At 46.2% G+C, this 12948-nt stretch overlaps 1 protein-coding gene and 1 long non-coding RNA gene across 2 annotated transcripts in view; one reads left to right on the forward strand and one right to left on the reverse strand.

Annotated features, from left to right (window-relative positions):
- Positions 1-284: 284 nt before the first annotated feature.
- Positions 285-11228, reverse strand: ISL1 (ISL LIM homeobox 1). Its single transcript, XM_037530156.1, has 6 exons — positions 10700-11228; positions 9682-9871; positions 6799-7058; positions 4681-4967; positions 3302-3469; positions 285-1254 (listed from the first exon to the last, which is right to left on the reverse strand). Exons 1-6 carry the CDS (start codon positions 10725-10727, stop codon positions 1138-1140), a joined length of 1050 nt encoding a protein of 349 aa, XP_037386053.1. The 5' UTR covers positions 10728-11228; the 3' UTR covers positions 285-1137.
- LOC119260979 (uncharacterized) overlaps positions 10415-12948 on the forward strand; it is a 48445-nt gene continuing 45911 nt past the window's right edge. The window contains exons 1-2 of the long non-coding RNA XR_005128874.1: positions 10415-10512; positions 10600-10682. This is a non-coding gene — a long non-coding RNA (uncharacterized LOC119260979). The remainder of the gene's footprint in view (positions 10513-10599; positions 10683-12948) is intronic.

Raw genomic sequence — 12948 nt, forward strand, 5'->3', positions numbered from 1 at the left:
TTATTTATTTATCTATGCCAAACGTTTATTAGTGAAATAGTCCTGAAGATATAATTCTACATATGGCGCTTTGATTTCACATAATATTTAAGAAAAAAGACAAAACACATAAAATTCAACATATAATTCAAAGACCACGGTACAACCTTTATCTTTTTTTTACTTCAGCAAACAAAAAAATGTCAAATGACATGAAAAGTGGCAAGTCTTCCGACAATAAATAATAAATTACTTTATAATTTTTGCAATGCAAGAGCAAACAAAAAAAGTTTCCTTTTTTCCTCTTTTATTTCCAGAGAGAGCGAAAACAGTCATTTTAACCAATAACTATACACATCTTTGGGGGAAAAGTTCTTGGACAGACACAAGTCAAACACAATCCCGAGACGCTTGTGGCAAAATAGAGGTAACCTTGTTGCAATGCTTTATAAGTTGGTTTTTAAATCTGAATTCAAAAACCTTTAAAGTCGATTCAGACTTCTTGATAGAGGAAGGATCTCAAAAAAAAAAAAAAAATTGGGGGGGAGGGGCAAAAGTAAAAAAGAAACCAGCTACAGGACATGCTAAGAGACCCAGGATTTCAATTAACCCCTTGTTAAGTCAACTAAAAACATCACAAACCAATGCAGCTCCACCTTCCTGAAAGGACTCTTTCAGCCTAGGAGGCCAGTTTCTCTTCCTGCTCATTTGCTGGAGCTCCTGTTTGGCAAGGCAATGACCAATATAGAAACAGCACCATTCAGATTAGGATGGACTAGAAAAATCTCTATTTCTGCTTTTCTCTAGATGTGCAGTGAAACGAAAATGCTTTTTTTGAGATCCTTGAATATAAATCCTCTACGTTTTAAAAACGTCTTTTTTTTTTTTTTTTTTTCAGTACTCCTAAGGTCATTGGATAGCGTATGTTGGGTTTGGGTTTTGTTTGTTGTTTAATTCTAGTAAAATCCCATGATTGTCTTCACAGTGTTGCTACCATATCACCTTGTCATTAAAACAGACTTCGTGCATTTCATGGAGCATTCATTTCTTGATTCAGTTTTCATTGACTGGGTTGTTAAATACTTTTGTTTCGGAGTTCAACATTATAATTTCCCACTTTCTCCAACAGGGAAAAAAATACATCTGAATGAATGTTCCTCATGCCTCAATAGGACTGGCTACCATGCTGTTAGGTGTATCTGGAAGCTGAGAGGACATCGATGCCACTTCACTGCCAGTGGAATTAGAGCCTGGTCCTCCTTCTGAAAAATTGACCTGCACAGAAGGTTGAGAAATGAATAAAGTAGGCTGTGATTGTATTCAGAAAAGGATGATAAACTTGTCATCTATGTGTATGTGCATAAAAGGGTCTGTGTATGTAGAGCTATGCAGAGACATCTGCATCTACAACTGAATTGTAACAGGCTTAAAGGAAGCCTGAAGGAAAAAAAAACTTAAGAAGAAATCATCTTGCTTTCCCATCTTCCAGGAGATCTCTATTTTAACTCAACTGAATTCCCAACATTATGTTGTATCAAATTATTTAAGGACAGATGTGTTTCCTACTCTAAAATGGCATGGAAACTCTACTGTGCATGCTCGAAATAAAATTATCCTGCTGGCTGCATGTTGCCCTGGGAGCAGGCGATCTCTGTGCCCGCACATCAGAGCCTTTCTTCTTGAGTTGGAAAATTCATAACAAACTCAGATCTGGTGACAGTGTGACAGGAGATTCAGAGGAGGCTCTGCAGAAGAATGATTAACTCCTCAGAGGGTTCATAGCATGGACTTTCTTACTCCTTGTAGGTCCTGTTGCCTTTTGGCCTGTCTCTATGTTTTCTCACCCCCCTCTCTCCTTTCCTCTCCACAATATATTTTAACATCATGGCATTGTAGATATCTGCCTCCTTCTTTCCAGTTGGAAGTATTGTGTGGCTGTAGTACAACTCTTCACCCTGACCTGCCCTACCCCCTCCTGCCTAGGCACCCTTCCACTGCTCTCATGTGACACCAAAGTTTCAGAAGGTGCAAACACTTGGCTGTCCTGAACCTTCCTTTTAACTGCAACTAGTGATCCAGGTTTTGCTTGAATAACTCATAAGAGTTATAACCTGACGTGAAAATAAGTTATTTTTCCTAGTTCCAGGTTCCACCGTTCTTTCTTCCCTAGTAAGCCTTTCTATTGTGAGATAATGTGGTTTCTCAAATTTGCTTAGCATTTAGACTGGTCCATTTACAAACAAAAGCATGAGGCAAAACCCTTTCAACCACTGCCTCTGGCCTATCACCTAACTATGGTTGAAGATACTAAAAATGCCCTCCAGGTAAATGTGAGGGTAAAATTCTAACCTCAATTAAAACTTTATTTTGAAAGGAAGGAAACATTTTAGCCGACATCCTATAAAATAGAACAAGCATCATTGGGCTGTTTACTACATAAGAAAAAAAAGAATTATACATATACAGAAGGCTTATGTTTAATAAACTTACTGATATTGACTCTTACAACTTTTGTAGGAGAAAGGTAAGTCAATTTTCTTTTCTCTGCATGTGCAAAATATACAAATGTTGAAATTTGTTTTCTCATATTATCGGAGTGGTAGAGCTCATGTTCCTTTTGCTATACATGTCACACCGTATGTGACTGTGACTGTTATGACAATTGAACTCATGCAGTTAAAAATGAGGCTTGCATTTTCAAACTGTCTATATTTTAGATTAATAGATTCCCAGAAAGGGATATAGTAACAAAAAATTTCAATCATATGTTATACTAAACTATGTTAATGATATAGGTGAAAATTGTACCCAGACAGGTGTCTGCTGCTCATTGATAACAACATTGATTATGCATTACAACACCAATGATTATTCCAATCACCTTGACCCGGGTACTAAAATACACCATTCTCCAGGAGTTGAGAAGAGGGTGAATTTACCAATTGCTCATCAAAAAGCCAAGGTGATCTCTGAAAGCCCTTCCAGTGCAGAGGGTTGAAGAGGGACCACTGGGCAGCCCCGTGCACTTTCCCATGCATGTCTATCTAGTCAGTCACCTTGAAGCTAATCCCTCAAAGAGGCCCTGACTGATAGGAAATTCAACCTACATGGTCAAATGATGCAGCCTCCTAGAGAAAGACTCATAAGCTTTGTTTTCTTTGCTCTTGCCTCCTTTTCTGCAACACACTCCCTCATCTCTCCCCAACCCTGAGGCCAGGGAGGCACTACTCCCTGCTCCCCAATCTTTCATTGTGTGACAGTTAAACCAGAATCTCTTTTTTGTTGGAGATTCAGCTTCCTCTCACTGGGAGTTGACACTTACCAGTTGCTGAAAAGCAGGCTGATCTATGTCACTCTGCAAGGCGAAGTCACTCAGTACTTTCCAAGGCGGCTGGTAACTTTGTACCTCCACTGGGTTTGCCTGTAAGCCACCGTCGTGTCTCTCTGGACTGGCAGCCACCATGGGAGTTCCTGTCATCCCTTGGATATTCTGTGAATAGCCCCCACCCCAATCCCAACATGTTAATGAGCAAACACCCTCCCTCCATTGTCTCCACAGACTAAGCAAATACACCCTGGAATTATCTTATCTATATAGTGGCTTTTATTGACTCAGCTAATCCGCTGCATACTGGCTATTAACTGGAGTTCAGTTTGTTTTATTGTGTTTTGTTTTTCCACTTCTGTGAGATGGACGAGTTGGTATTCTGGACTTCACTAAATCTGAGTCTACCAATTTTCTTTTTTCCCTTATGTTCACAGCTCATCCCAGTTCCTTCCATCTGCCTTCTAAGCCTCAGCATTCCACAAGTAGAAAACTGAGGCCCAGTGAGAGGCCACCCTTGAGTCCTTGCACATGATGGTTTCCTAAGATGTTTCAGTGAGTTGAATTTCTGGTAAGATTTTCTCCAGGCAGCTCTCCTGGCAGAGTAAAGCCCCACCTTCAAGCATCTGGGTCTGGTGGTTATTGTGCTATTATGTACTAACCAACTTAGAAAGTGCCCTGGCCCAGTCTTGGCTGGTCTGCCAAGTTTAATGACAGCAGATTTTATGGCATTTAAAAATAGGTCCAAGGCAGTAAAAAGAAAAAAAAAAAAAAAACACAACAAAAACTATATAGCTTAACTTAACCAGGAGGCCTACAGGATGGGTGCAGCATGGTCCTGGAATGATAGTGGATAATAATGCCAGGAGCCAGATGTTTCTGGAGAGCTGGGCAGAGGTGCCCTGTTTCCCAGTATTACCTTGGGGGCCTCACTGGCTTACAGGCACTGTACCAGGCCTTGCCTGCTAATCTGTGTGCACCCAGGGGACCTCCAGGGTGATTCACCCACCTAATCCCTGGATTACACAGGAAGCCAAGGAGTTGTCCTGTCCCTCTCTCCTTTCTGGTCTTTTGGGGCTCCAGGCTGCAGTCAAGGATGAAGGGCAGGAGTTCACCCACCCAGGCTGAGAGGAGCACTACTCCAACCCACAGGAGGGTTGTTCCTGACCAGCCAGGCCTTCAGCAGGGTGGAGGGTGCTAGCTGCCTCTCCAGTGGGCATGAGTAGGGGGTGAAGCACCACCTGTTAGGGTGTCTGCTTCCTGCTTGGGAACAGGGTGGAAAACAAACTGAGGCAGGCCTGGGGGGGCTGGCGTACCCCTCAGAGCCCTGTGCCTGCTTCCCCTCCTGCTCACTGCAAGGTCCCAGGGCCACTCACAGTTTTGTCATTCGGCTGCTGCTGCTGGAGCTGCTTCATCATGATGCTCCGCTTCTTGTCCTTGCAGCGCTTGTTTTGAAACCAGACCCGGATCACTCGGGGGCTGAGGCCGGTCATCTCCACCAGTTGCTCCTTCATGAGCGCGTCGGGCCGGGGATTGGCGGCATAGCAGGTCCGCAAGGTGTGCAGCTGCTTCTCGTTCAGCACAGTCCGCACACGGGTGGTCTTCTCAGGCTGCTTGTGGACATGGGGCCGCAGGGCCGGCTGCCGGGCGGAGATGGGCTCGGCTGTGGGGCAAGGGGCTCCGTGAGCACCGGGCCAGGTTGCTTCTGTGCCCGCGCTACTCCTGGACAATGGCCAGTGCTTTGCAGCCTCCACAGACAAAGCATGGGAGGCAGAGGTGAGTGTGAGCGGAGCAAAGGGGAGAATAAAAATCTCACTCTCTAATCTCAGAGGTCAATGCTGAGTAATCCGGCCCTGAAAGCAGCTTCCTCCCTGCTGGTGTCAACACAGTATTAGCAAAAGAGCTCAGGTCTCAAGGGCTGCCCCCCTGTTCACAGCAGGGGTGGCATTTTTCAGCATCGTTCCTCTCCCCCAAACCTTTCTTTAGACTGGGCCCAGGTTCCATGCCCTCCCCATATATCCACACCCTGGGGTGAAGACAACAGACTGTACTAGGGAAGGAAACAGAACCTCAGTGACAGGGACACCCCACCAGCTGGGATACCGGAAACAAGAAAACCCAAAAATTCTACCAGAAAGTCATGAACTTTGGTCTCCAGAACAGTCATGTCAGTGGGCTAGAGCAACTCGGTTATTTCAGCCACCTCTCCAACCCTTTCTTAGCACTAAATCTACCTGAAGATTCCGAGATACGTTCACCATCCTAAGCAAAGGAAAACCAAACCTCTGTTGAACTGCCTAAGCTCTAGATAAACTGACAGCTGAGATGCCTTCTGTCTCCTCCCTCCCTCCCAAATATTTCAGCCTCCTGTGTTTTCCCACAAGCAGAGAGAGCATAGGGTTCCAGGAACAGAATTTGCTACCTCAGGCCTCATCCCCTTGCAAGCTAGTCACAAAATTTCTCTGAACAGAATTCTTAAATCTGCCAAAAAGCAGAGGGGTGGTGAGCAGTAATTTCCTTAAGGCCAGTGTTTAGTGCAAATGAATACTAAAATGCAAGGGGGCAGATCTATTCATAAGAGGAAGGCAGATTTGTAAACACTGTCTGCCTTCTTACCCATGACCTCCCTCCTGGCCAGCTTGCTCTGTTTCTACTTTCCTTCCTGGGGAAAAGGCCCTCAGTTCAATTTGATACAACTCTAGCACCTTCCAGGACCCCCTAGTTAGGTCAACACCTATGGGGTCAATTTAGTGTTATAGCCTGCAGGCCCAAAGATGAAATTCTCACCAAATCAGGTAGAATGAATGGTTTAAAGAGGCAGGCTCCCTTTAAAAGGCAATTACTGCAGATTAGCTTGTTGACAGTTTTAAATTACAGCTCTGTGCAATGGCCTGCAGTTATTAAGACTGTATCTTTTCAGGTCCATTCTCCCACAAAAGGGTAAAAATAAATTTAAAAAATGTTTTGGGGTGTGGGGCAGTTCACAAAGAACAAGAAATTTGGGAGGTTAAATGACTTGAGGCCACCTAAACGTCCTTCATTGGGTTAAAGGAGGAAACTCCTGGGCCCAGAGCTCCACCCCTTTAATTAGGCAGCAGCAGGAGACTACCTGGTGGGGAGCTGAAGCCCTTTTTCAGTAAGTCATGGCTTGGAGGCCAAGGTGAACTGGAAGTGCTGTTTGGGCGTGTGTATACCTGTATGCATAAGTGGTGTACATTAACGTGTGTGTACCCACCTATAGACACGGAAGTGTAGGTGCGCTGGGGCGTCAGGGGGGACAGTGCACTGAACCTCCCTGCAAGAGTGAAGCACAGGGCAAACTCACTCCCGAAGACTTTCATTTAACTGCCTGTCGCTGCCTCAGGGACTGCCCAACTGCCCAACCGGTGGCTGCAAGGGCTGCAGTGGCCTCCCGCACGTAGGCAGGAGCCGCGGCGCCGGCCCAGCCCAGCATCTGTCGCCCAAGCCGGGCCTCTCTCGAGGCCAAGGAGTACCTGCCATTTGCAGCGGCCGTGCCGGGTGCAGAGGGCTGAGCGGGTCACCGGCGCCCAGACTGGCCCTCTCCACTACGTCGTGGTCCGCGCGGCAGAAGAGCCCGTCCTCCCGCAGCGCGAATTCGTCCCCCGGAATGAGCTGGCGGCTGCAGGCCACGCAGCGGAAACACTCGATGTGGTACACCTTGGAGCGGGCGCGCATCACGAAGTCGTTCTTGCTGAAGCCGATGCTGCACTTGGCGCATTTGATCCCGTACAACCTGCACAGGGCCAGGCCCCAGCCAGGAGAGAAGCACAGGGAGAGGGGGGTCACTTCAGGGGGGCGCTGCCCAGGCCCCAAGTCGCCAGCGACCCCGGCCACAAAGCCCTGAGACACTGAAATCTGTATTAGCAGACAAGCTGGGGATGGGGGACGGAAATGGTTAGATTTCTTCTTTTCTCCCTCTTCCTCCTTTTTACCCTTGCTATGAACCTTTGTGTCTCTGTAGGTACCTCTTAGCGCAGAACATCAAGGACAAATTTTTGATGTATTCAGAACTTGAGCCGCTGTTCTAGCAACCAGCCAGTCCTGGCTTGGCCCTTTCAACTCTTGGCAGAAAGGTTTCCACGGGACTCCAATAGCCACTGGCCCCACACTTTTACCTCTTCGTCCCCCATTTTCCACAACTAGAAATGTCTCTTAAGTTGCGACAAAAAGTCCTCCTTCCAGGAGAAAAAGGGGTTGGTCAATGAGATTGTCACTCCACTCAGTTCGCAAACACACAAATGCACAAGCAGAATAACAAAACGAAACCTCTGAGGGTTTCCAGCTCCCTTTCTGAACAAGCCCACTGCAGTTTTTTCCAAGTAAACATATTTTTCTTAGGCAATAACCTTAGCATAAAGTTTCTTCCTCTCTATTCCCTTTTATTATGCTCTAAAGTACCCATTTCTGCACCCTCCATCTTTTTCAAGTGAAAATTCTACCTCTATCTCCATTTGCTTGAGAGCCATGGCCAGCTGGAAAAATGAAAAGCCCATGTCTAAGGCTTTTCTAAATGCTGACCTTTCCTCACCAAGGGACAATCCTTGCAGGTTCCATCTAGGGGGACCTGCCCAGGCATACTCTCCAAGTATCGGGAATAACAGTAGCAAGGGCATTCCTACAAACTGAGAGACTAGAAGCCAGGAAAAGAGCCACACAAAAAGGGGGTTGCAGAAACCTTTCTCCCCCAAGGGAAGCAAGGCATTTAGAAATCTAAATGGTCTCTCTGTTCTGCTTTTACAACAGGATTTCAAAGACACACACACACACACACACACACACACACACACGAGTTGAGAGTGCAGAGAGTAAAAGGTAAAAGCCATTGGCTCCTTCTACAAACGTGTATCTAGGCACAAGGTCTGAAGGCAACTGAGCAAAACACCCTCTCCATAGGAGTAAAGATACTGCTGGAGGTGCGAAGTGGGATTTCCCTCTCCAGAATCTTTGAGTTCACACACCAATCAAGTAAACAATGAAAGCGGCTCATTTGTCAGAGGTTAGAAGGTAGATTCAAAAGTTTTTCTTCCCTCCGCCTACTCTGTGTGAGATCTTTCATTTCATAGGATGAGGACTTTACCTTGCCTGTGACCAAACAATTTAGAAAATCCCTCCCCCTTCCTCCTGTTTCCCACTTGCCCTATTTCCTCCCACCCTTCTCCCTCTTCCAAAAGTATTAATAAAATTCATCTGACCCCGGTCTATCAAGATTAGACCTTACAATTTTGAAATAAGAAAAAAAATGCTGTAAGTTAAATGAGCGAGAACTGTGATTACACACTTAAATTTAACTAAACTTGAATGCACATTCCCAGCTTCATAAACTCTAAAATTAACAAAGCTCATTGGTGGTAATAAGTACTGGAGAAAAAAATTTGAATAACATTTTAATATTGAACATAATAGAGATGTTATCTCTTCAGTCTGTTATTAAAATAATTTTCTCTAGAATTTCTACTCACTTTCTAAACAGAAAATTAAGTTTCTGACATAGATACACGGGTCAGAGAAAATTTGAGATTAACAAAGCTTGAAATTTAGACAGAACAAATTGAAGGGAAAAAACAAAAAGTTCCTTACATGCTTTTAGTCTTGTCAGTGTGGACAATTCGCTCATTTTATCAGTTACCAGATTTTAATGTGAGAAAGGAAGCTGTTCAATTATCTAAATATACCAATTGTTCGTAGACAGATGATGGGCAATTTGATCTGCTCTGTCTAATTCATCAGCACAGATAAGATAAGAAAGAAAAGACAGTCAGATGTCACCAAAGGGTTAATATTTAAAAAGATTAAATTTCCGGTCTTTTTGCAGGGAATATTTAGGATGGCTCTGAAATTTTCCAGAAAGGAAATCTTACCCCCAAAGTAAAAGTGCTAATACCTCCACTAGCTCTTTCAATATGTACATCTAAACATGCTAAAGTCAAACTTTTGTTTTTATTTTTTAAAAAAAAGAAAAACACTGCCTGATACAACAAAAACCAAGCTTTTAAAAAAAGTTTAGAAACCCTAACTTATCCATCTTTAATTTTTTGTTTTGAAAGGAGGGTGAAAAGAGGAAAACAATTTAAGCATCACAAATTCCAATAGCAATTAAAACAAGCTTCAACAGCACACAATTTATGAAAACCACTATTGACTTTTAGTGTTTTCTTTCCTAGGAGGTGAAATGAACAGCATAGTTTAATTTATGTAACACACTTACAGGGTAACTTTTGCACGCTGCACCCCACCAAGGCAAACTTCGAAAAGAGACAATGCTCTTTTCGAATGAGTGTGTGTGTGTGTGTGTGTGTGTGGAGGGGGAACGGGACAGGAATTCTCACAAAATTAAGGAAGCAGTGTAAATGGCGTACCTGATATAATCTCTCTTACAGTAGGTTTTCCCATCTCTAACAAAGCACGTACAGCTCTCGTCCAAATACTGATTACACTCCGCACATTTCAAACATGCCGCATGCCATTCCAAATCCGGCGAAACCCTCAGTATATACTGATCGTGAATTTGATTGCCGCAACCAACACATAGGGAAATCAGACGTTTTTCTGAAATGAAAATAAATACATGATTGACTAACCGTTTACTTCCTACAGAGATAAACACACTTTTAGTGTCGTTCTCTTATAGGGCGTACTCCAGGATTTTTTTTTTTTCCCTTTCTTTTTTAAAAAGAGTATTGCACTTTGGGATGGTAATTGAAGTGTGCCATCAAAACCTTGACTCATTTAAAAAAAGGAGGTGGAACATATGTAAAATGCAGATCTGAATAGTCTGCATTTGTAAGCCTCGCACGCAATCAAACCCGTTCATTTTGTAGTTCTATTTTCCTTCCCCTCCCTCTTTGCCATAATCATTGGGAAAGATTATGGATAAGTCAAGTCAAAGAAAAGGTTTTGACTAGAAGCGTTAAGTGAACGCGGGGATGTCTGTATTTTCCAGGAAGCACGCTCTTAAATAGCGCATAGGACTGGATATTGTTAGCAAGAGCAGACATCAATACAGTTGTCACTCGCTCTTTTTTTGCAAGTCTAATGCTAATTCCCATCTCCGGGCATTGTATGTGCAGGCAGACCTTAGCCACAGAATAACCTTCTCGGGGAGCTCCGGCTTCCCGAGGAGCAAAACCACCGCTCCCCACCAGCAGGCTGGGGCTCTGGCGGGGTCCACAGGCGAATTCAAACCCAAGGTAACGCTCAGTTTCCCGAAGATCGGAACCGACAGCAAGCATGCAGGCGTGGCGGCCACAAGAAAAAGCCACTTTTTCTCTCTCCAGGCCACGACTCCAACTCGGGAGGAGCCTTGACACCCGTGCCTGAGAGCGACCCCCGCACCAGACCAGCACACGAGCCCGACAAGGTAAAAGAGCCTCTTACTTTTTGGTGGATCTCCCATGTCTCCCATATCTGTGAGAGGGAGTAATGTCCACAGTGAAATGGTGGTTGTACAGTTGGTGACCAGCCCACAGAGAGGATGCTGGAGCTGGGGTTAAGTGGGAAACAGTGGCCCCTGGGGCTGCCAAGGCTTGGAGAGCCGCTGCCCGGCTGCGCCGCGCCCTCGCGGAGCGGGGAGTCCAATTTAAGCCGGCGGAGTTGGCGGAGCGGAGGCGCAGCGGCGGCGGCAGACTCGGCGCGGCTCGGGCACCTCTCTTCCTTATCTCTTACTCAAACTTCTCTGCTCCAACTCAGCTCCATCGCCATTGGTCTGACGCAGCGCGCGGGGACGTCAGGCGAGCGCCGCGCCCATTGGCTGCGGGGCGCGCGGCGCAGCTGTTCTGATTATCATATTTCAGCCTCGCTGTCGCCGCGCGCCACTGACCGCTCGGCGAGCCGGCGGGAGAGGATTAGGGCTCCCGAGGCGACTCGCTCCGGGCTCCGGCTGGGGCTCCCCGACGCCCGGGCGGCCCTCTCCTCTGCGCCGCGCCGCCATCCGCCCCCCCCACCCCTCGCTCCTTCCCGGCCGCGCCGTCTGCGCCCTCGCCGCCCGTCGCGCCGCTCCTGCGCCCTGCGCCCTGCGCCCCCCGCGGTCCGGCTGGCCGTGTTGCTCGCGGGGTCACTTTTCTGTCGCCGGTGGCGAGTGGCTGGTGGGTAGGTCTTCCTGTTGACGAGGTTCCCCCCCTCACCCCCGGGTGCGAGAGAAGGGGAGACTTGGAACAGGCCGTGTGGCTTGTTTTGCGCCGGGGCTCAGGTCCGGGCCCGGCGCGACTCGCCTGCCGGGGAGGGTGAGTTCCCTGGACGGGCTGCGCACCGCGCTCTGCGAGCTGCCCCGGGGGGACAGAACCGGGATCGGGAAGAGTCGGCCCAGAAGTGTTCGCTGCTGCGACTTCACTAACCCGTTACCTACCTTCCTACCCCCACCCCACCCCACCCCAGAGCTCTCCAAAAGCTGGGGTGGGAGGGCAGGGCGCTTCTTGTCTGAGCGCAAAGTCAGTTTGGAAGCGCACAGGTGAAAACGAAGTGGGCTCTGAGAGCTGCTCTTTCCGATCCACTGGTCTGTTTGGCAGTGGGGAGTTGGAGGCAGCGCACTAACCCGAAGCCAGAGTGCAATGATCTTCTGGTAGCTTCCAAGTTTGCAAAGTGATGATCTCCTCTCCAGTTTCTTCGTTCTGCTAAGCTACTCCACTCTGTTTTTAAGCAGACGTAGGTAATTTAGCTAGTGGTGTTTGGATAATTATAACAAGTCTCAATGTCTCTAGAGATTTTTTAAAATGCGTTAGTCTAAGGGCGAGAGTAGTGGGGCGCAGTCTAATACTACAGCGGGACAGTAAAATGTATGTTTCACGTCCCCCGGAGTGTTTATCTGATCATTTTCTCTTGAGAAACAATCTGGAGAGAGAAGAATGTTGACTGCAACTTGCTGGTAACCGTTTTTCAATAATGTCGTACAAGTTCCCATCATCTTTACAGATTACCCCCAAACACAGGAAGAAGCCCACATTGCGTCCAAAGCTTCTAACTAGCCAGACCTTATCTATTGTGGCTGCCAGTTTTATCTAAAGAGACCCACAAACCCAAGTGTAGGAGGCTTATTTTGGGTGTCTTGTTGCCGCGAGAAAACCCAGTGTTAGGAAACTCCTTTCTTTGTATCTTTCTCCACATCTAACCCTCGATCAGAGCTGTGAGCCACCAAGCCGGCCCCAGTGGCTCGGTTTGCGTGGATATACTCCTCCAGAGAGTTAAGAGATGCAAGATGCATTGAGTTTCCTCCTGACCTAGCTGGGCCTTTACCAGGAACACGTATTTGTTTTCTTTTGTTTTCTCTCAAGGAAGATTTCTAATTGGATCTCTCCCTTCTATTTTTAAATTGTAAGCTCTATCAAGAGTGCGCATGTGAAATCGAAAGTTGGGTAGACATAGGTTATACATTTACCAGATTTTTTTCGTTTTTTGCTTTTACAATAGTCAAAGTGTCTAGTCTCTGGTATTGTATGCATGGTAGCTTTTTTTTTTTTAAAGGCCACTTTTGCAGTAATGATGCTGCTAATAATAATACGAAGCAAGTTTTCCTACTATAGGAGTATGCTTCCAGTATAGATAACCAAGTTGACGCCAGTTTAAAAAAAAAAAAAACAACACAACACTATAACTCCAGAAAGTTAATAGAGGATTTTAACCAATCATATTCC

The sequence above is a fragment of the Talpa occidentalis genome, unplaced genomic scaffold, assembly GCF_014898055.3.
Source record: "Talpa occidentalis isolate TD23 unplaced genomic scaffold, MPIMG_talOcc4v2.1 talOcc4.6, whole genome shotgun sequence".
Lineage (NCBI taxonomy): Eukaryota > Metazoa > Chordata > Mammalia > Eulipotyphla > Talpidae > Talpa > Talpa occidentalis.

Coding starts and splice junctions, on each gene's coding strand:
- ISL1 (XM_037530156.1), bottom strand. CDS start 10,727: ATGGGAGACATGGGAGATCCACCAAAAA. Junction 9,872..10,699: donor CATGGGAGATCCACCAAAAA/GTAAGAGGCTCT, acceptor TTTTCATTTCAG/AAAAACGTCTGATTTCCCTA. Junction 3,470..4,680: donor AGCAGCCGAATGACAAAACT/GTGAGTGGCCCT, acceptor GGCTATTCACAG/AATATCCAAGGGATGACAGG.